Source organism: Thermobia domestica, chromosome 4 (genome assembly GCF_964235325.1).
Source record: "Thermobia domestica chromosome 4, izTheDome1.hap1.1, whole genome shotgun sequence".
NCBI lineage: Eukaryota > Metazoa > Arthropoda > Insecta > Zygentoma > Lepismatidae > Thermobia > Thermobia domestica.
Window position 1 is genome coordinate 293,193,520 of NC_137457.1, and position 23,377 is coordinate 293,216,896.

General features: G+C 37.2%; 1 protein-coding gene across 2 annotated transcripts in view; it reads left to right on the forward strand.

The window, feature by feature from the left end:
• The first annotated feature begins 1,118 nt into the window (after nucleotides 1-1,118).
• Nucleotides 1,119-23,377, forward strand: part of LOC145684182 (uncharacterized) — a 30,842-nt gene continuing 8,583 nt past the window's right edge. For both annotated transcript variants that reach the window (XM_081756195.1, XM_081756194.1), the window contains exons 1-7: nucleotides 1,119-1,472; nucleotides 6,216-6,416; nucleotides 10,315-10,858; nucleotides 14,086-14,407; nucleotides 15,402-15,569; nucleotides 18,161-18,367; nucleotides 22,441-22,624. In XM_081756195.1, the coding sequence (XP_081612321.1) occupies nucleotides 1,329-1,472; nucleotides 6,216-6,416; nucleotides 10,315-10,858; nucleotides 14,086-14,407; nucleotides 15,402-15,569; nucleotides 18,161-18,367; nucleotides 22,441-22,573 (1,719 nt within the window). In that variant the 5' untranslated portion in view covers nucleotides 1,119-1,328 and the 3' untranslated portion in view covers nucleotides 22,574-22,624. The remainder of the gene's footprint in view (nucleotides 1,473-6,215; nucleotides 6,417-10,314; nucleotides 10,859-14,085; nucleotides 14,408-15,401; nucleotides 15,570-18,160; nucleotides 18,368-22,440; nucleotides 22,625-23,377) is intronic.

The following is a 23,377-nucleotide window of genomic DNA, read 5'->3' on the forward strand; positions in this document are numbered from 1 at the left end:
GGAAGTCTTACCCTATTTTGCCGCACACGTGAAGATTTTCTTGTCTGACCTGATTACGTGGTTAAGTTCAACGTGTATTACTCATGAAATATTGAACCCATACCACCTATTTGGATTTCTTTTGAAAGGTTCTTTCGAAATTATATTACACTACACAAATTTGCGAGATCAAAAATAGAATAACATCAGGATAACTACATCCATGTTTATTAATTGTTAAATTGCACCCCTAAAAAAAGATTCTTTCACCTGATGTCGTTTAGGCCATGTATATACTATGAGATAAGTCCTACGAAATATATCATGATTTACCTACCGTTTTTTCCCATACACGTAACTACACTGCACCATCCTACTGATATTGATACCCGGCGCTATATTGTTAAATTGCAGACCTCTAAAAAAAAAAAAATATCAGAAGATAAATTAGTAAACACCTCATTAATCCTTTCACCCACTTCATTTTATCGATTATTTTTGCTTTTTCACTCACATATGGCTAGCGGGGAGAAAAACAATTGTTTTCACTTTCTCTTACTTGATGTCGCTGAATTCGAAATCTTACCAATTTTCGTTCCTAAATAGAGCGTGCTCAAAGCAAGAGAAATCTCATAGGATCGCTGAAAACAAACGGAACAAACATCCAAAATGACATGCGATCTGATACCATACACGTTGAGATTTTGACTCTAGGAAAATGTCTTAAGACATTTACTAGGATCTATTCTATAGTGTATAAAGAGCTTAAGTGGCATACTTTGACTTTATATAATATTCCCAGGGTGCTGGGGGGAAAGAGGTCAAGTGGGACTTCCTCACATATACACTGCACTTACATGTCTCTTCTTTGTATATTTAATCATTCATACATCCAATTCTTCCTTTACATTTTTCGTTTTTACATCGTGCATTTCTTACTTTTCCCCACCTTTTTCGCCCCTATCCAGCTGGTTCTTCAGTCCTCTTTCCCTCTCTAAACTTCTCTCCAGATTTTGACCTTTTCGTGATTTTGACGGTTTTTTCTTATTGTGTTCCTTTTAAATAATTTCGTTTTCATTTGAAAAGTCCTCCTCATGAGGCACACATAAGAAAGTTTTATGTTAGAGTAGTTTACCTGAAATTGTGTCCGAGGCACGAATTTTACAGTTTAGGTTTTGTAGAGGAGAAAAGTGGACTTCATTTGTTTCGTAATATCGTTTGTCGATTAGTTTTCATTTTAGAAGTTTTGATGTGGATAAATATCCTGACTTTCTTTTAGCCTGGTTATTTCAAATGCTTATTTATTTGCTTGTTTTATTTCCATAGAAGTCTTTATTTTTTAATTAATCATGGAATCAGTTTTTCCACAGAATACGTGTCGTTTGTGCTTGCTTCAGAATAAAAGTGTTATTGAATTGTTCCCGCGGAGTGTTAGGCAGAACTCGAGGAATTCTAGTTTGTTGGATATGATTAAAGAGGATTTAAAAATTAAAGTAAGTTTAGCAATAGATTACGTTCGACAAGCTTTAAATTTTAGATGCATACGCCACATATAAATATTTTATGGTGGAAGAGTTTTAAGTGGGTATTTAACATTTTTCTATAGGGATACTATTAAAATAATGAGGAAATATTTGATGGTGCCAGAAAAAATAATCCTATAGGGTTAAGTGCCGCAGGGTAGGGCACTTTTGCTCTTTCGCAGAACCACAATAAAATCGAAAAAAGTACCAAAATATACAAGTTCCTACAAAATTACATTAAGTTAGGGTCCCACATGGGCCTCGTCTGAAGGGAGCATGCGCGTTGGCGATGGTGAGTATGCGCGTACGCGAGGGCAGTGAAAACAGCTGGGTTTTGGCAATCATACGGGTTTCAATAGTAGTTGTCATGTCTCAAACTAGTAACGCTCCACTTGTAAGCAAAATGCAGTTTCTGTACACTGCAGAAATACACTGCCTAGTGGCCATCTAGCAGGTTAAGTTGGTTATGTGATATGCTCGTTATTTTTTTATAATTCCATAAAACTCAAACACGATATGTCTAAACCTTGGCACATACAAAATAACGAATTTTCTCTGTTGCTGTATAGTTAGCGTACGCGTCTTTGACGCAGGCTACAAAGGTTCGATTTTCCTGGTGGTAGCTTGCGTTGTTCAGATCCCACGGCATTTATTCGAAGTTGGGCGTCTGCTTTCGTCACGTTTTTTCGTTATCTCCTTTCAAAACTTTCTGCAGTTTGTTATTAGGTTCATTAATCCGTGCTCTTCACAAACTTTTAAAAGAGTTTGCTCGTTATCAACGTATTGCTTCACAAATGTTAAAACTGCAAGTTCATTGCCCTTGTACATTCGCCATGTTGATAACATAAATGCTCGTTTCTTTACCACAATGCAACTGTTCGGTTACCTTGCGCCAAGTAGTTCCCTCCGCTCTCTGTATAGTCCCATGTTTATAACCGCTTATATGTAACAAATAAACAGATTTTTCAAGACTCATATATTATCAAGCACACAAACGAACAAATCCATATCTTTCCTGTAAATTTTAAAAATTTCGCTGGAAACGGACGCCCAACTTTGGGATTTAACCCGATTCCACGTTAAAAGTAGGGAATGGCATTTAGTATCTTCCCTACCATCGATGACGCACCTGCTCCCTACGGACGTACGCCCTCGCTAATTTGAGTACCCCCTGGTGCAATGCTGCCCTGACACGGTTAGAGAACATTCGTGCTTTTTAGTTTCCACTTAGCACAAGTTGATTTGTGTTTTATGCCATATGTCTATACAGTATTTATACTCATGACGAGGGTGGATTGATTTTAATCACTTGGTTTTTTAATAAAATACGTTGATTTAAATCATATTCCGAAATAAATTAATTTAAAGTGAAAATAAATAAAATCCCGTTTCTGTTCTGTTATTTCGATTATGGAAGATAATAATTGTAATACAATGAGACTCAAATGTATATACAACACAGTATGAAAACAAGTGTCATGCAGAGGATGATTAGGGAAAATCCTGTAACAGGGAAATCCTGCTTTCTTCTCTTCGTAGCTTAGGGTTTATAAACCGTTAACTATTCCACCGCTGAAATCACCATCGACATTTAAGACGAAAATTCTTTTGTGTGCGTCTGTTTGTTTGTTCCCAGATAATAGGTCATATTTAGAGGGGTCCTATCCCTACTTTTTTTTTTTTTTTTTTTGTGTGTGTGTGTGTGTGTGTGTGTAATATTTTATAACTAAGCGAAATTTATGTATTTCGTGCCGCAAGCTAATTACGACTTTTTAAAAATATGACCCTGCCAAATATCAGTAACTTGTGGAAACAAAATGTCGTTTTGATAAACGTTGCTGTACTTTTTCCTTAATACTGTACTTTTTCCTTTTGAAATGATATCTATTTTTAGGTGATAGGGTAGAATCTTCATTATTGGGTTTAAAAAGTATCAGTAAAGCTTTTTACTTCGTTTCCTTTTCTTTTTTTTTTTTCTTTTTTTCGGGGCTGGAGGCATTGTAAAACACATGTGGTGCATGTGGTGATGAGTAAATACATATGCTTTAAAACCTTTCTGCGTTGAGACATAGGGTGTGGTGGCGTCATAAATTTAAAAAAGATATTTTTTTGTTATCCCTGTTTTTAATATTTTTTGGCGGGCTTACATTTTGTATTCAGAAGACTGAAATTTTGCACGCTCGTTCATTGCACCCCTTAATATCTTTCAGATGTTTTCAGATCTCTGCGTGAAAATAGGGGGTCCAGAGGGAAAAAAAATTCGCGATTTTCCCGCCTCAGATGGAGACATGGATGGTACCGTTTCAAAGGCTGTTTTATTGTGAAGAGAATGATGTACGAACCATAATCTAAGGGTAATTAGGGATGTCTCAGAAAATTGTTACCTGAGATCCTGTTTTATACGGGAATCTGGGGTATTTTGGGTATTTTTTTCGCGGTCTTACTTTTGCACCTAGAAGATTGAAATTTTGCACACTCATTCAGTGCACTCTTAGTATTTTTCAATTTGTTTCAGTTCTTTGCCTTAAAACAGGGGGGTCGAGGGGTAAAAGTTTAAATATATATATATATATATTAAACACAAAATACCTTTTTTCGTGTTTATCCCGCCCCAGATAACGATGAAGACATTTGAATGGTACCGTTTGATAATCTATTGTATATCTAAAGAGATTAATGTACAAATAATTATCCCAGCATAAATAGGGATGTCTGAGGAAATTTTTATATTACATTCTGGTCATCTGGGTCATTGTGGGGATGTTCTTAGCTCAATGTTAAATATTTTTCCCACCCTTAATATTCAAGATTGAAGCTTGAAATTTTGTACACACATTTAGTACACCCCTTAGTATTTTCCAATTGATTTTGAGATCTGTGCGTTAACACAGGGGAGTCCCGAGGGGATCAGAATTTGAAAAAAAAAAAAATCAAATAAATCTCGATTTCTCTCAAAATTTTCCGCTCCAGGGACATGATAGGGAAATGTTAATGTTACGAATTAGGTATGAACCATGATCCTAGGATAAATAGAAATGAGGATGTAGCTGCTTGACTGAAAGTCTATGATTTATCTTTTGAAAAAGCCATAATTTAAAACAGTTAAGAAACATTGTGTGGGATTGATATAGATTAGCGATTGGAGATTCAAAATTCTCCCCTCCAATACTTTCACTTAAATGACATAATTAACATTATTACTAATTCCTAATGCATTTTCTTCAGTTCGCGATTTGTATTATACCAGAAGAAAGATTTGATTTAAATCAATAAAATCGATTTAAATCAAAAAAATCAAAAATGTTTTTTTTTTTTTTTAAAAATCATGATTTTTCCACCTTGCTCATGACTACATCAAAGTTACAAATAACGAACCGTAATCACTAGCAAGTGAGCCAGAATCAGTACCAAATGACTTTGGGGGGGGGGGGGAGAGATTAAATAATACCCAGCTTAAGTCTGCGTCTAATGTAGCCTCAGTACTAAAAGGGACATTAAACTCTAATCCAGTCAAAGCTCTCACCGCTGGAGTAGGGGCTAGCGCGTGTGCGTTTGATGCACGTGGTCCCGGGTTCGATTCTCAGTGGGAGAACACAAAAAATTCAATTTCACATTCATTCCTTTTTCATTAACCATCTTTCTCCTATAGTCTAAATAGCATAACTATGGGATATTAAAAGAAAACTAAAATCTTTAAATTCAAACAACGCATTTCGTATTATACTTTCCATTTTTCTGTGAATTTTATTTTGATGTTCATTTTGAATATTTTGAAAGAAATTAGTTTTATTTTTATTTGGTGATATAAAATAATTTTTCCCGATATCTTACTCTGCAGTTGAACGTGGTAGACTGGTAGTACTAATGGATGTGGTTGAAACTTCGGAGAACTCAAAGAGAAGCAACTCAATTAAATCTTAACTTGAAATTATTGACCTTGTGTCCGTAAAAGAACAACTTATTTGTTAGTTGAAGTTTCAGTCGTCTCTGCTGCTAACAAGTAAGTTAATCGAGGCACAAACTAAGTGTGAACGTACTGCGGTGGGTCAGTGGTAGAGCGTTCACCTCTGGCGCATGGGGTCCCTGGTTCGATCCCAACTGGCGCCAAGTGAGCTTTGTGGTGGACAAACACCGTGCGTGGGTTTTCTCAGAGTTCTCCTGTTTCCTCCCACTTTCTTCATTCCACCTTTTCATTCATTTCTCATCATCATCGTCTCTTTAGACTAGCTGGCATAACTGGGATGTGAACCTCAAAGATTTCATTTCATTTTTCATTGTGAACGTAGGTTACGCTTTATTTTTGCAGGCGACTGTAAAGTGGAGACTGGATAAAATAACGATTTGTCTGTTGTTTAGTGTTTGTCTTGGTTCGACTGATTTGCTGTTAATTTAGTAAAATCGTAATCTCAGTTTTTACAGAACACTTCTACTAGTGTTTCATAATTAAGTGTCATTTGCAAACTCTTTTTCTTGTTCGTTTCCTAAGTAATGTCGTTGTCCTCTTCCGGGACAGTCATGGGGTGGGAAGATATACAATGAATCTAGCGTAGCAAATCAAGAAGCTACTGAAGAAAGTAGCAGAGACTACTAAAATCGTGTATCAAATAAATTGCTTTTGACGAATACAATGTCAGTAATTTCAAATGTAAATGTATATTAGAACCCTTTGTTGTATACGTATATGAATCTTTATGTTTTCTATTTCGTTAATAGGTGAGGAAAGAGGATCCTTTCCCTAAGATGCTATGCAGAAACTGCGTGATCCAGCTGCAAAATGTTCACACGTTCCGTTCTCAGTGTCACGAGAATCAAAAGCGTCTAAAGCAGATAGCAAAGTCGAAAGGAATTGAATATATAGACGAAGAGGAGGAAAAACGGTTGCGGAGGGAAAAAAGGAGAGCCGAAAGACCTATGGTAAGCTCTTATCACTTTGTTGGCTTAGTGCAATAGATTTCTATTTCCCCGTACTAATGGACATTGCCTTAATAGAATAGTTCTCTGTCTGCTCATACTAATGGATATAAGCTCTGTATAATAGTTTTCAGTCCACTTATACTATTCGGTAAGTCAAACAATTTCTTCACTTTTGGTAACAACACAAGTTCAAGGCTCTGAATATTGCATTTCTGGTTCCAAACAACATGACCGCTAGGTATAGAAAGCGTAGGCCGGTATAAACTACTTTTCAAGAAGTCACTGAACACCCTATACGTAACAGAGCGTAGAAGTTCACGACTTAACCTAATAAGGTGTTATGCCTCTATTTTCCTGGATCCAGCGTGCGCCCTCCTGGGAAGGTTTGCCACCAATTTTGTGCTAACAATTTCATGTTGTATGGCCGCCCATTCCTCTCCCAAGGCGGCGAATTAGGATGTTTCAGACGGGACCTCAGCCTGCGCTCCAATTCGCCCGTCTCTAAAGAGTTAAAGAAAAAAGCATAATATGTAGAGCAGAGCATGATTTCATACTTCTCGATATATTATCTTCCTGTTTAGTTGTTAATCTAATTATTGTAACTAATAACTAAATTTATTATTTTGAATTTTATTTCTGGCAACAGTAAAAAAGTTATGTTTCAACGCTGGATATTTTAAAGGGTAGAAAATTTTTCTGTATGTCTATACTCAGAGGTATCATTTGATTCATTTAAACACCGGTTCTATGATTAGTGTAGTATTGTTGTAGTATTACTAATATTACTATGTTATATTATCCTTACTATAAAAGGAAAAGATCTCAGTATGTTGGTAAGCAGAAAAAATAAAAATAAACAATTAGACGTTTAATTAAGTACAGTTGAGGAGTTTGATGCAATAAGGGCGTAAGTCTGAAACATATAGTTGGAGTGATGCAATAAGGGCGTAAGTCTGAAACATAGTTGGAGAAAAACAATCTTGAAAATTTAAGAAGTGTTTTTTCTTGCATAAAACAATGTAATATGCAGCATGTTATTCCAATATTGAATTGAAATGTTATCAAGAGGCTAAACAAGCATGGCAAAAGCCACAAATGCGTTTGATGCAACTCGCTTACACCCTTATTACATCAAACTCCTCAGTTTTAATCTACAGCGTATAACGAACCAAAGATATTATTATTGTACTAATATTATCTATTAATGTAATTATTATTATGTACTCTGATGACAATAGGGGCCTCGTTGGCTGAGTGTAGAGTGATCACTTCTGGTGCGTGGTGTCCCTGGCTGAAATCCAGGTCGTGGCAAAAGTTTTTTGTGAAGCTTGCATCAACTTCCAAGTTATAAGAACAAACGTTGTTTATTTTACAATGCAATTTCAACGAGGAATTTTTTTTCTTCCTGTTTCGAAAATCCTCGAGTAATTCGAACACTAAGTACAGTATTTCCATATTAGCCCATATTTTAGATTTGTGACGCGTATTTATTGTATAGTGCATGTAATTACCTCATAAACTGAGACTGAGATTAATCTAAATTTGTGTAACCTCTCATTTACGGTCAAATATTACGGTCTCATCGGTGTCCGTTCCTTAGAAGTTTCACTGTAGTTGTTTTACCATTTATTCTTGTACCTAAAAAATGAAAAGTAAGCAAGAGAAGCTGAAAGTTTGAAATGTATGAATCAGTAAAACTCTTTTTCTGCTAATAATTTTAGGTGGTTCTGCTCATGTTGCAATTTTATGTGCATATTTTATATATAAGGAGTATTTAAATGAAAAGATACGAAACATCGGTTGAAATAGGAGTATGTCGCTTTGGGAGAATGTAGTGTTCGGCGTGATTGTGCGCATGTGCCAGCGCCTTTCACATGACGCAGGAGAGAATCAGGCGATTTCGTGTTCCGTCCAATTGACGCGGCAATGCATGTGAGGAAGTCATGGCGTTCACATTGAAAAATTCTACGATTGAGAAGCAGCAAAGTATTACCAGATTTCTGACTGCTGAAGAGGTTAAACCGGCCGATATTTATCGCCGGATGGTGGCCGTATACGGGGGAGACTATGTGTCATAAAAAAAGTGGGAGTGCCCGTTTTCGTGAAGGCCAGGAGAGTAAGACTAGGCCAGGCAAACACAATAATCACGGTCGAACTCAGCGACATGGTGAGAAATGGTCGGCGTGTTACAATGCGAATCTTGGCAGTGATAGCCAACGTTGGGGACCAGCGTTGTTGGAACAGTGTGGACGCTTGTGCATGACAGGTTGGGTTACCGGAAGATTATTGCACAGTGGGTGTCGAAGATGGTTAGCGAACCGCAAAGGAACTACATGCGGGACTAGCACTGCAACCCCTGTTCCGCTGTCATGAAGATAGCGCATTCCTGGAGCGAATCATCGCTGATAACGAGAGCTGGTGCTATAACTTCGAGCTAGAGACAAAGCGAGACAGCATGCAATGGAAGTATGCGTCGTTACTCTCCTAAAAACTTCAAAGCTGTGCCCTCAGCAGGCAAGGTGATGCTTACAGAATCTTTCGACATCCGAGATCCAATACTCATCGAATTCCTCTACCACGGAAAAACCAGTAATAGTGACGTGTACTGTGAGACACTCAGTAACGTACGCATGTCCATCACGAGCAAACGACCTGGGCTGCATGTGGAAGGAGTGATTCTGTTCCACGATAACGCTCATCCACATGTCACCCAGATTACACAAAGTGTAATGAACAGATTCAAGTGGGAGCAGCTTGAGCATTCGCCCTACAGTCCAGACATGTCGCTCTGCGACTTCCATGTGTTTGATCCGCTAAAAGAACATCTCAGAGGGACGCGCTTCAACTTAAACGACGAACTGAAGGACACAGTGGACGATTGGGTACTGTCACAGCAACAGGAATTCTGGGAACAGGAAATAGTTCGGTTCGTCAAACAGTGGGATAGTTGTGCTCAAGTCTCTGGTTATACTTTTGATTACAGAATTCGATTATACTTCGAGTGTCGTTTCGTACCTTTTCATTTGAATACCCCTCGTAGTACATTTACAGTTACTACCTCGTCCTTTAGAAGCCCTCCTATGCAGTGTAACACGTGGGGGATGTAGCTCTCCCCGATGTTTTAAATGGTTGGCTCATGCGCCGTTTTGTGCACGTAGTCATGGGTTAGATTTATGGTGAGGGCATTAAAATTTCAACACGTTACGGTGGCTCGTATTCAACCGTAAGTTGTAGGTTCATGACTCTATTGTTCTTCTGGAGATACATGAAATTTGCCAACCAGTTTCTGACCACTTGTCCCAACATGGTTTTCTGCAAGTTTCTTCAATTTTCGTTTTGTCACTCTGAGTGTTTGCCAGGATGGCCACACCTTTGCATATCTTCAGCTGGTAGACCCATTTTCATAGCCTTTTATGATAGTATATATCATGTAACATGAAAAGTTATCATTCTTGAAAATCCTTGACAACTTCCGCAATAGGCAGTTGTCCAAGAAGTTGATGTACATGTCATCGTAATGCAATTTTCTATTCCTTTTTCAGCAACATACTGCTCATATTTGCTTGCTTAGTGTAAAGCATACTGTCTATGAAACTGTGATACCCAAGATTAACTCGCACTGCTCAATGTGACTTTGGGACAACGATGACATAATTGTGTGTTAACTTTTGCCCTTACGTGGTATTTATACTGACTGGCTTTTAAGTGGAAACTGTATACTTCCCTCCTGGCAGACAATTTTGGCTTAAAACTCATGCTGAAATATTTTATTCTCAAACCTATACTTAATTTTTATGTGGTACTGTAGGATGCCAATATTTTGAGGTTAATTGTGAAATTTATATCCTACGTCGCTGCTGGCGAAATGATGATTTTTTTTAATTCATTTATTTTCCAGTTCGACGACGATTCGGACTCCGACTCAGATGACTGGAGCTTTAGTGACTCCGAGACAACCTCAAGCAATCCACCAGTGAAAAAACTTAAACTGTCTTTAACTCCTGCTGCAACAATCTCTAGTGTAACTGTTACTAGTACAAGTAATAATAATTCCAAAGGGGACAGTAGTAGTAGTAGTAGTGCTAGTGTTGTGCACGACCCAAAGAATGTACAGACAACTTCCGACAATTCAAAAATTAACAATAGCAGCAACAGTAGTACTAGTAATAATGCAAAAAGTTCTGAGAATAAAGATAGTCAAGTCACGACGACTGAACGCATTAATCAAGGTGATCTGGAAAAATCCAATGACACAGTATTTCTGTCAGGCAGTGATTGTGAAGATATCCATTGTGAATCTTCTAATGATTCAGCCGAAATAGATGATTGCCAGCCAGTGCAACAGGAACCCCACGCGATTTTTTTAGATCCACCCAAAGAAGAACCCAATGACGATACTGATGTGCATGAAAGTGAATCAGTAATAATCAAAGATGAAACAGGTGAGAATATATATGTATTTATTTTTTTTTAACCTGGTGTTTGTGTCAGCACAGAGGAAATGTTATCGCAACAGTGCTACATCCCCGACAAATTCTTTCTTTTACCTTTTTTTTCATTGTTTTTTTACCACCTTATATGTTTGTTTTGTTTGGGTTATTCCACAATAAAAGAGGCAAGAGTCGCAATCTATTTAAAAACAATTTTAGGCTGTACTCTCCTAGTATGAGAAGTGTACTATACCAAGAATCGATATATTCTTCGGTAGTGTATATTTCTCAATTTAAGATGCGTTTTTTTCGCATTTTTTGCCCACAGAGATGAGGTTTTGCTTTCACGCCATATTGCGAAATTTTCCGTAGTTGAACAGAATCACAAGCTTCCATTAAGCTCTAATTTTATCCTCTTCCCGGCCGCGGTGGCTCAGTGTAGAGCGTTCACCTCTCGTGCATCCGGTCCTTGGTTTGATCGCAGCTCGCGTCAAGTGAGCTTTGTGGTGGAGAAATGCATGGGTTTTCTCGGGGTTCTTCCATTTCCTCCCCACTTTCTTCATTCCACCATATCATTCATTTCTCATCATTACCGTCTCCTTTAGCCTAGCCGGCGTAAGCATGGGACGTAAAGCTTAAAAGATTTCATTTCATTTCTTTATTCTCTTTCTCGCCTATCGCTTTGGGCTTGAACGTTCGGAGATTCAGTGGACCCTTCCAGTGAGGTCTGTATCTGATTTGATTTTTCGTATAATTTCATGGTAAGTTCTGAAAATATACCTACTACCACCTGTAGATGTTGCTTTGTTAAAAATATGGGGGTCGTTTTGAATTCAGAAATAGGTTTTGTTAATACTTTCCTTGGATACCAGACTTGACATGATACCCGTTACTGTCCGATAATTAGTAGCAATATTCTGCAAATTATTTTAAATGCAGGATAATTCAAAATAATTAATCAAGTCTACTAGATATAGTAGGTTCCGAGGTATGTCTAGGAAGAATCAAATTTTCACTGCTGTTCTAGGGGAAAAGGATCATGGCAGAAATCCCTGGCTCTTCATAAGAATTTGTATATAGGCGTTGCATAAAATAACCATTGTAAAATTCATTGCACTCTCTTCTTGTCCGTGACCTAAATATTGGAAGAACGCTTTTTTTTTTTTCAATAAATAGACAAATAGGGCTCTAAGAGACTTTCCTCCTCATATTTCCTGAGAACGCCGGGGCAGGGGGATACTCACGCATACGCTCATACCTTTGATGTTGCAACCGGTGCGTCTGCAGACCACGAACCGCTGTTGATTTCAAATATGTTCCAGTTGCATCCTAGATGTCGAAAGGTGCATGTACAGAAATGTGTTGGCCAACAATCGACGTTCCTTTTCCTTTGAGAACCTGAGAATGGTCACTGCCATCTACTGTGTGCATAATAAAAGGTAAGGATTTATTTGTGTGATACTGTGATTATCTGTGATTTTTTGCAATGTTATTGTGATCTATCAAGTAAGTGTACAATATAAATATACAGTGTGTTTCAAAACAACACCGGCAACGTTTGCGAGGTGATTCCTAATTCCAAGATTTGACGAAAAGTATAGATCAACCTGGGTGAACAAATGCTTCCTTTCGGAGTTGTAGGCTGCCGAAAACACGAAAAAATGAACTTTAAAGGTCCATAGCTCAAATACTATGGGACCTACCGTAGTCGGGTCAAGACTTTATTTAGGAACTAGTATGTGTCCTATCCAAATATCCATGTTTCAGAATCCTGCGGTACTTCCGCAACAATTTTTATAGACGTAGTTGGTGAGTACTTCAAATTATATGCCCATAGCCAAACTGTCTCTATAAAAATTGTTGCGTGAGTACCTTAGGATTTTGAAACATGTATTTTTGGATAGAGCACATATTAGTTCCTAAGTGAAGTCTTGAACCGACCACGGTATGTTCCATAGTTTTGGAGCTGTGGACCTTTAAAGTTAATTTTTTCATGTTTTCTGCAGCCTATAACTCCAAAAGGAAGCATTTGTGCACCCAGGTTGATGTATACTTTTCGTCTTATCTTGATGTTAGGAATCACCTCCCAAACGTTGTCAGTGTTGTTTTGAAACACCCTGTATATATGCTAGTTTCAATCAGCGATTGAGTTTTGTACGAATTTTTGGGCCTTCTTCAAAAATTTTAGGTCATTTTACATAATTTTGGTTGTAATTTAAAGGTCATTTTTCAGAGATTTTTATGCCATCAAAATCCGGGCTCTGGTTGTAACGTACAGACTTGTTCATGGAAAAGATCGATGAATTTTTGTACGTCAGTACAAAGATAATATCTGGAAAGATTTATGGTTATTAGGGGCTTTTTCTACAGGATAAAGTTCAAAATTCGTAACGTAAATAATAATAATAATAATAAACTCCTTATTACGAAGAACTTGTACAGTCAGAAACAATATTAAGTATAGTTGGAAGTATAAGAAATGATAGCTCCAACCTATATTTAATATTGTTTCTTACTAAACAAACCTACAGGTCACAGCCAAAGAATCGCTTGCTTTGCATCGATGTTTGGCAACTTCAACTGGCAACTGTGCTATTCCTTCGATGATATTCCCATGAAAAGTTCAAATGCTAGTCTCATGTATTATTGTGCTTTTGGAGTTCTCAAACGGCGCCTTTCATGACCTCGGTTTTACACAGTAAATGACATCTTGAAAGGCGGAAAGCAGGAATGGGCAGTATACCCCTGGTGCAACGGTAATGAAGTCTGCTACAGTGCAAATGATCCTATCCGGTGGCCATCACATGGAGCATGATCGATGGTGGGGGATGGAATATCTTAGATAAGCAACTTCAGTCTGTTCCGATGGAAATGGATCAACTTCTACATATGTAAAGAGTAAGGAACGAAGCCTCTCTAAATTAGTCTGCGCTGTTGTGTTTGACAACTACGGACTTGTGCCTAGTATTTTCTCTTTAAGAGAGCGATGAGTTTCGAGTAAAACAAACTATACGTTTGTTTGGATTCCAATTGCCTAAGCAAACTGCTAGCGTCCCTTTGGTTTGCTTGTTAGACCCAGGTTGTTCCTCTCTAATTTTCTAATGTACTGTGGCAAAACATTTTTTTCGTGTTCGTATATCTAACTCGGGATTCGTTTGTTCTGTGTTGCTGTTGTGTTGATACATACAGGCATAATAGATTATTCTAACCGCAGTGTTTTCTTGTTTTTATTTAACTAGACAGCGAATTCAAGGATCTGGTGGAACGTGAATTCACAGACCGTGATTGGGACCAAATGAAGTTTATCATTCAGCGGAATCAGTACTACTCTGAGAATGGTTCATGGTATAAAATGCAGAAATTCTTGTTCCAGCTGCCATATCTTAAACGCATGAAATGCAAATATTGCGACCTGAAAATTGAGGGCCCTGCAGCAAATTACCAGAACCACATTACTAATGAGCACAATACTGTCGTTCTTTATCCATGTGATGTGTGTGGATCCTATTTATCACTGGATGCATACGTTGTTCATTGGTGTGATCATCAGAAGAAATATGGGTGAGTAGAATTGCTGGTAAGATGCTATAAGATACATTACTCAAATACGAACAATCCTACCTCGTATCACGAATTTTTGTATTTCAACCAGACAATTTCAGTGAAGTCAGATGTGTAACGACACCATGGTTTAGCCTGTTGATTTATATCGAAAATTAAATCTTCTCTTTTCCTTGAAATGAACAAGAAACATTGAAACTAGATTAGAGAAATAAATTACAGAGTCCTGCGAGAATAAGTAAGCTGTCTCAGGACTGTCAAAACATGTCCAAACTACAAAACATTCAGTTCAGAAGGTAAAAATGTTACATCAGTCTACTACTAATATTGACAAAAAATGAAATCTTTAAGTTTTACGTCCCATGGTTATGCCGGTTAAGCTAAAGGAGACGGTGATAATAAGAAATGAATGAAATGGTGAAATGAAGAAAGTGGGAAGAAACAGGAAAACCCCGAGAAAACTCACGCACACGGTGTTTGTCCACCACAAAATTCACTTGGCGCGAGTTGGAAACGAACCAAGGACCCCATGCACCAAAAGTAAACGTTTTACCACTGAGAGCCACCGCGGTCCAACTAATATTAAAAGGAACGTATTTGAAGCATATATAATGACATAAAACCCTCTATCCGCTATTGAACACTAAAAAGTGAAACCATGAGAACTGGGAAACGATTATTACCAAGTACATTAATAAAAACAAAGTTTAAGACTGTAAATACTTTATTATGTATTCTTTAGACAATACAAAAAATATAAACTAAGGGTTGAATTTGTACATAATTTGGCAACATTGTATATACAGGGGTTTAAATTTATGTCATGTTGGAAGACGGATAGAACGTAAGAGATTACAGGACTAGATTCAAAATAATATAGAATTAGGTTTGATTTAGGTGTTAGTACATTAACAAACTAATACTATGTTGAGCCTAAAGGGCATAACCTATGGATGAAAGCCTTGGTATGTCATTCTTTTTTCTTTCGTTCCAGCTGCCCTATGTGTGATCGTCGGTTCGCTGATATGAGTCAAGTGGAAAACCATAAAAAGAGAACACACACCACGAAAGTTATTCGCTTAGACTGTGAGCGATGCACCCTAAAATTTCGTTCCGAAGAAGGTTTGAAGACACATTTGAAATCTCACAAAACTGAGGAAGAGTAAGTCTGTATTGCTTTTAAACTGTTAATCTTTGCAAATTGTGTTCGAATTACATTAATATTGTGTCGTGATTTTTTTCTGTTAATTTATTTATTTGGCAATACTGGAACTATCCTTAATCAGAAAGAAAGAAAGAGGAGATGAAATAGAAAGAAGAAAAGGAACAGGGAAATGTCAATTCAGAGTTAAGATTCTGATTCAAGTATGACTCAAACTAAAAGCTTTTCAAGTATGACTCAAACTAAAAGCTTTACTCTTTGTTTCTTTCTATCTGGTGAAATGTTTATCGAAAAGGAGTGCAGTTTCTGTAAAAATTGTATTTACCCCAAAACGCCCAAATTATAATTCAATTGTGAACGTTTCAGCAATCATTTGCCATCCTTATCACAGATTCTTTCAGAAAACTAATGTTACTTGTAGAATTACATCCCATAGATTATCTTTTTATGTGTATCATAACACGAAGTCTTTTAATGAAGTTTCTCTCCCAGTTTTATATGATACTCTAAGTTGAGTATCATATGATAGTTGAGTTAAGTTGATTTTGAGTTTAACTCCCCCGTTCAGCAGGGAGGCTATATTGAGATGTGGAGCTACTGATTAACGTGGAATCCGAATCATATGAGTTCCCGTCGGGAATCGAACCCGGGTCTCCCACATCAAAGGCGCGTACGCAAACCGCTTAGTATATGATACTAGTTAAAGCATAAAAAGATAAATATTTAAGTACAAGAAAAATTTCGTTGAGAGACTATAGGAATTACATGAATTATGATATACAGGAGGTAATCAATGGGATATAATTCTACATGCAACGTTAGTTCTCTGATAGGATCTGTGCTGAGAATGGCAGTAAATTTACGCCAAAACGTTCATAATTGAACTATAATTGAAGGGTCAGGGGAAAAAACAAGGAATGTCCATGTATGTGCTTTTTCTGGTGCTTTGCCCTATCTGTTGATGACTCTTGGTTCTATTTGACTGTCTATGCTATGCATGAGTAAGTGTAGAAATGTCCATGTAAAATGGGCAAAAGATTTAACCCTATACTTCTTACGCGGTTTTCAATATTAAAACGCCGTTTTCTCGAAAATGCAGTTTTGTGACATTCCTTCTTTTTTTCCCTTACCCTTCAATTTAGGTAAATACAGTTCTAATAAATACTAAATATGCTATACTATGAAATGAAGTAGTAATTTCGAGAATTGTTTCAATTTGTGTTGTTATAGTCTGGAGAATCATTTATTTTCTGTGCCCACTTTTTATTTCTTTCGTTCCAATGAGGTTCTAACACATACTATAATCAGTTTCGCTACATAGGGAGGGGGAAAATAGAAAAAGAAACGAAAAAGGAAAGAACTGGTAAGTATTTTTGAGCCATCCAGACGGCCGCATGCTGGAGTGACACACCACATTCCCAACACTGCACCACTAGAACGCTTGGTAGTTAGGTATGTGTTTATTTTTTTCCTCTTACTATTTTGTCCTTCAGTTCATTTTCCCATCATACTTTGCCTGTTTTTTCATTGAGTTTGTTTCCCTTTGCTTTTCCTACAATTCGTTTCCCCCCTCCTCGTACTTTTCCTTCAGTTTATTTTTCCTTCTACTTTTCTTTGTTTTTCCTTTTCGTAGTTTTGCTTCATTTCGTTTTGTCCTCTTTACTTTTCCTTCAGTTCAATTTTTCCCTCGTCCTAATTTTCTTGCAGTTTCTTTCCCCCTCCCTATTCTAGTGAAAATGTACTTTTTTTTTGCTGTGTGGGATTATGTTTTCACTGCTCTCTGGTAAGTAATTATTTTCCATTATTACTTAAGGATTCCTTTCTTTCTTTCATATATATAATCGGTTTTTTAGTCTTGTCAAATATTTTGGCTTATTGTTTCGTAACCTTCCTCCTATCTTCTACTAATTAGGCGCCGTCACCGTTTCATATGTCTTCCAAGAAGAATTTCCACGACAAAAGAACGCATGTGCATGCAACTGATAGCTAGGTTGGGAACTGGTTATCATAATGTGTACAGTAAGAAACAGTATTAAGTATAGATTGGAGCTATCATTTCTTATACCTCCGATCCATACTTAGTATTGTTGCTGACTGTACATTGATTTGTTTGCAGACGAGAACAAAAAATTTTCAGTTCGTAAATTAAATATTCCAAGTTCACTTTTCTTTTTTTCTTTGGTAATTTATTATCTTAAAAACAGAATACATAATAAAGCAAGAATTGCGGACTTCATTTGAAATCTCCCATTTAAAGCAATACTTCACGGAAAGATGCCGGCATTACGGTATTTTCTGCCATATAGTGAGCACTCAAAGTACTCGCAAATTAATGTCAGAAGATACTGGTAAAAATCATCTACATTCTAAGTTCATACAAGTTTTAAAAATTCCCTTTTTGTGCCCCTGTGTATAGTATAATGTGTATTGTGTTATTATTATCTTTTTTGTCGTCTTGTTCTGAAGATAGACATAGCGTTTTGCTGAAGTATAATACCTTATTGGATGTTGTTTTGGGAAATGCCAAAATAACTATTTATTTTGATAATGAGCCTTCCTACAACGTTCAACAACATAAATTTCTTCTTTAGATTTACAGCAGAGTTTAAGCTGGAGGTGGTGGATTATGCTGAAAAGCATGGGAATTTGTCAACGGAGAGGGTTTATGGTGTTCCTGAAACGCTCGTCAGATACTGGAGGTCTCAAAAGCGATGCTTGCAGACTGGGAAGCGACCGACTTACGGAATCCAAACAGATAAACTTATACAGATACTAGAGACAGATGCTGAGAGCGTAAGGTAAGTACCAAGGAGAAGTATGCCTGATAAAATTATAGCGATTCATTACAAGTACGGAGTGTTCCAGCCAATTAGTTCCTTTTTCATTTTATTACTGTGACCAAATGAATTAATGTATATAAATGATCAAAGTATCACTGTAAAGAGTACGGTTCTGAGTTTCATTACTGACGAACAGAATGTATGACATATTCAATGTGTCTCCCACTCCCATTGGGAACCTCCCACATGCGAATCGTCAAGTTCTGGAAATACCGTCTACAGATATCTCTATCGAGAAGTGTGTAGCAATCAATGATTGCCGTCCGCAAATTTTGTAGTGTACGAGGACCCCTAGCGAACACTTTTTCCTTCAGGAATCCCCATAAGAAAATATTGCAGGGGTTTATCTCAGGGCTGGTGAGTGGCCAGGAAACTCCGCAATCAAAGAGCGCCAGAAATCAATTTGACACTGCTCGATCCTGGAACTTGGAATAGAGATAATTGAGCACTTCTGCAGTCGTTCGAAGGTAGCCTCTTCCTGTTGGAACCCCTGTCGACGTAATGGGAACCTTTTCCGTCCGAATTCAGGAAGAGAAAAGGTCGCCAACATATCCTGGTAATTTTCAGCAGTGACATGTCAATCGAAGAAGGGACCAATCAACCCATTGGTTGACAGTGCACACCACACTAACAGCTTGGCCGGGTGAAGACTGGTCTCGATTACGTGTAGATTTTGCAGTCCCCAGAAACGGACATTTTGTCTTTACGTCTCCCGTGAGATGGAAGTACGCTTCATTTGTTATCCACAGTTTATCCAAACATGAGTGTTTTCTTCCATGTGATCACCTGAATTCACATGCGAACGTCTCCCCCTCTTAACACAGTTAGCGTTCCTTAGTCCCTGGAATACATGAATTTTGTAGGAGAACATTTGCAAATCTTGCTGAAGAATACTGCAGGTGCTGGTCAACTATACATTATTTTCGATAGATAAACGTCTCAACGATTTCTTCGTTGAAGAATCCACAACACTGCGACGAATGACCTCGATGTTTCCAAGTGTGCGAACGCAAGGCTTGTTCCCGCTCTTTTTCTTTCCTGTCACATTTCCCGCGATACGGAATTGCTTCACAAACCTTTTGATTGCAGTTTTATCCGGAGCATATGGACACTTATACTCCTTGAACATTCTCTACACGGTAGTGGGCGATTTCGTTTCAAGATTTCACTGCACAACACGTGATTTCTTTTCCTTTGTTAAGGGCGGCGACATTTTGAAGTAGGTATAGGTTTCAAGTGTTGCCAGATGTCAAAACATTATTTGAACTCCATTGTACACGACAATATCACTAACTGTGCTTCATCGTATTTCATTTGGTCACAGTAATAAAATAAAAAGGGGACTAATTGGGTGAAACACCCCGTAGTATATATGAGTTACTTGGCACAGTGCATATCATTATTAGGAGTATGTGGTGTCACTGTTCGAGGAAATCAAATAAGAATTGTCGCGTCTGCTACTGAACAGTGCACATTTTTCACTTCCAAGGAATATTATAGCCGCATCAGATTGGTAACCAACGACATACTTTTCAAAGCCATAATATTTTTTTTTTGAAACTTCGCAAGACATGCTTAATGAGGGTATACTTTAATATCAGTTTTATCATAATAGATGGCGTAGTAATCGTACAGCATCAGTTTTGAGGTTTACAAAAAAAATCAAAAAGTACGCATGAGGATTTTCTCACCCATATCATTATATTCAGCTCATTAAGACTTGTCGATTGGTTTATGTCATTTGACAAAATGCTTTCCATTGAACGCTAATAACATTGTTTGAATAATATGATTACAGCATTTGGCTTGTAAATGTTAATTGTTAGTTTTAAGAAAGTTGACGATGTACGTTACAACTTTTAGCTTTGAAGTTTGTCTCCGCGATGCTCTAAAGAAGAGCAACATGTCAAAAAAAGTGATGCAGTTTCAAGCTTCCTATGTCATCTTACATTGGCTACGGTAATAGGCATATATCAGCATACGGGCAATGTTGATTGCTTCATGAATTTCGGTGGGTTTGATCGTTTCCTATTTAAAAATATACTGATAACGGAAGGCTGTTCGTATTTAGTACATGTTCCCACTGGTATCGCAATTTTCTTTTTACATTAGTGTTTCACTTTCATATACCGTTTTAATTTGGTGATGTTGGCGAGTCTTCCAAAGCATATTATTACTGCAAACTTTCAAGACAGTTGCCGCATTTTACATCCTTCGATGAATTTCGATGGGTTTAATCCTTTCCTACTTAAAAATGCGTAATATAACGCCATTCCTATTTGGTACATGTTACCACCATTTTTATACTACTGCTCCACCTTTATATAAAGTATCAACTAGGTGCTGTCGTCTGTTGGTCCCTCTTCAACCACCACTTCTACAGTCTTTCAAGACAATTGCGCGCTGTCTTTAAATTTTAGAGCACTATTTAGTTCTAGATCTAATGCCTTCATATTAACACATTCCAACAATAAAGCATAATTTAAAATTTATACACAAATCAGTAACAAACAACAAAAATAAGAAAGTATTCATCTTTCATTTATATATATATATGAAAGAATGAAAGAAAGAAAATATTTGTGTAGAAAGTAATGCAGTTGAAATCAAATTTCAACATTTATTGAGTATAAGTAGCTAGTTTTTGTCACAACACTATTGAAGAGACAAGAGGCCAAATTGTCAAAAATTCCCACAAAGAAATATTCTTTCTTCTCGAGTGAATATTCGATAAATTCCTTTTGTTATTCTCCTCATACGCAGAAAGACGACAAGAAAGCTATAATCACCTGAAACCATGTTCAGTTTTCAATGCAACGAGGTATATTCGTTTACCGTTTAAATCCTCGAATTATAATAGGTAATAGTATGTATAGTAGGTATAGTAGGGTGGTTCAAAGAAATGGGAAATTTTGAAAGTTGCGTTGGTAACAGTGGGCGTTTGTTTACACTGAATAACGCACGCCAGCTTGTCAACGACACCCTGCTATTTAGTTATCATGAATGCTTGGAATGGTGAGCGACGTGCTTTCGCGATCAAAGCGTTTTACAAGAACATTGACACTGCGTGTGTGTGTGTGTGGAAGGGGGGGGGGCATAGAGAATTCCGCCGTCATTTTAGTTTAAGACGCCACGATCGTGTTCCATCAGCACATGCAGTTAAAACATGGATACGTGATTTCGAGCAAAATGGTTCGGCAATGAAAAAGAAACCGTTCAGACGCCAGACAATATCCAAGCTGTTCGAGATGCTGTCATAGTAAGTCCACGTTGTTGGGTGGTCTTAAAAGCAAAGTGTTCCTTAGTCGTCCTGCTACAACGAAAGAATTGAAAGCCAAAATCCTAGAAGCAATTGCCGAAATTACAGTTGAGATATTACGTCAAACCATGAACAATGTAACGAAGAGACTGCAGGAATGTTTGCGTAGAGAAGGGGCTCAACTGCAAGATGCCTCCCTCTCTCTCTCTCTCTCTCTCTCTCTCTCTCTCTCTCTCTATATATATATATATATATATATATATATATATATATATAACGTACTGTGTGTTTTTTAAAATGGCATTATTTTTACTATTAAATAAGATTTTTTTTTTTAAAAAAGAATTATTTTCATGAAATTATTTAATTTTCAAAATTTCCTGTTTTTTTTAATCACCCTGTATATGTATTGATTGTATTTTTGTTTTGTACGTTTCACGGTTCTGCTCTTTAGACTAAAAGGGACGAAGAGAATGAATGAGATTCATGAAATAAATAATGAAAGGACCAAAAGACAATACGAAGATCCATGCCCTAATCAGACGGCTCTTACGATCGCCGGCCTAATGTCGTAATTTCTTAACCATGTCAGCCGGCAACGGCAACTGTAGGTACTTATCTAAAACTATATTCTTAAGTGTCACTAGAAAACCATGGGTGATAGACAAAGTTGGTTATATACGTGAATTCAGTGAGAAAGGTTCTTTAAGGATTAAAAAAGTTCTAGTTTACTTATTTGAATTTGCAGTATTAATGATGTATTTATATCTAGTTTCAGAGTCAAGGTACCAGAAACTTATAAACCAATCAGTACGAAATGTTTCTACTGTGATATCTGCCGAGAAGTGTTTACTGATGAAAGTGGGCTCAAGACGCATTATAAAGAAAAACATAAGAAAACGTGAAGCACAACATAAGCAGTCATTTTCAGTTACTATACAGTGAACATTGAAGGGGTAAGTTTTAATTCTTTTATCTGGGCATTTCATACTGGCAAGTGTGATGAATTTTCTCTTTAATACATAAATGCTTATTTAAAATTTATGAACTTGAGGATGTTGGTTGATGGGTCAGCTTCAGGGTTTCTTATATTTGTATTGAGTGTTTCAAGACATTTCATTCAAGCTAATGTAAATTGATAGCAGGTCATACTACGGAGATGCCACAATCGAATGGAAATTCAGTTTTTACTTTTAATATTCTGAGTTATCTTTTAGTGAAATTGAAATTCACTTTTGTGATGGCTCTTTGAGATCATTACAGGGTGTAACAAATGCATGGCTAAAACTGATGTGATTGTGAACATCCAAATAAGTGAAAATGTTCTTATAAACGGGTCTGACGCCGCCTCGTTTCCGAAATACAGTGTGTTCAAATGTTGAGTCCCTCCAACAACTCAATGTAGGAAAGTAAATGGAAATGTTCAATATTACAGGAATACTACAATCAAGTGGAATTGTGCCTGTGCAAATACATTTACATTAACGTAGAGAATGAAACTAATCAACACTTCAGGCTATTGAGTTGTCAGTGTTGCCAATCTAGTACAAAGTATTATGTTTTAAAATAGCATTAGACGTCCACACGCTAGCATATGATTGCTGACATCAAAGCGTTCCTAAACATGGGGCAGATTCCGCTTCATTTTCGAAAGACAAGGCGTCCAACTGTGAAGTCAATTAACGGCACACAATAGGAAACAACGGTTC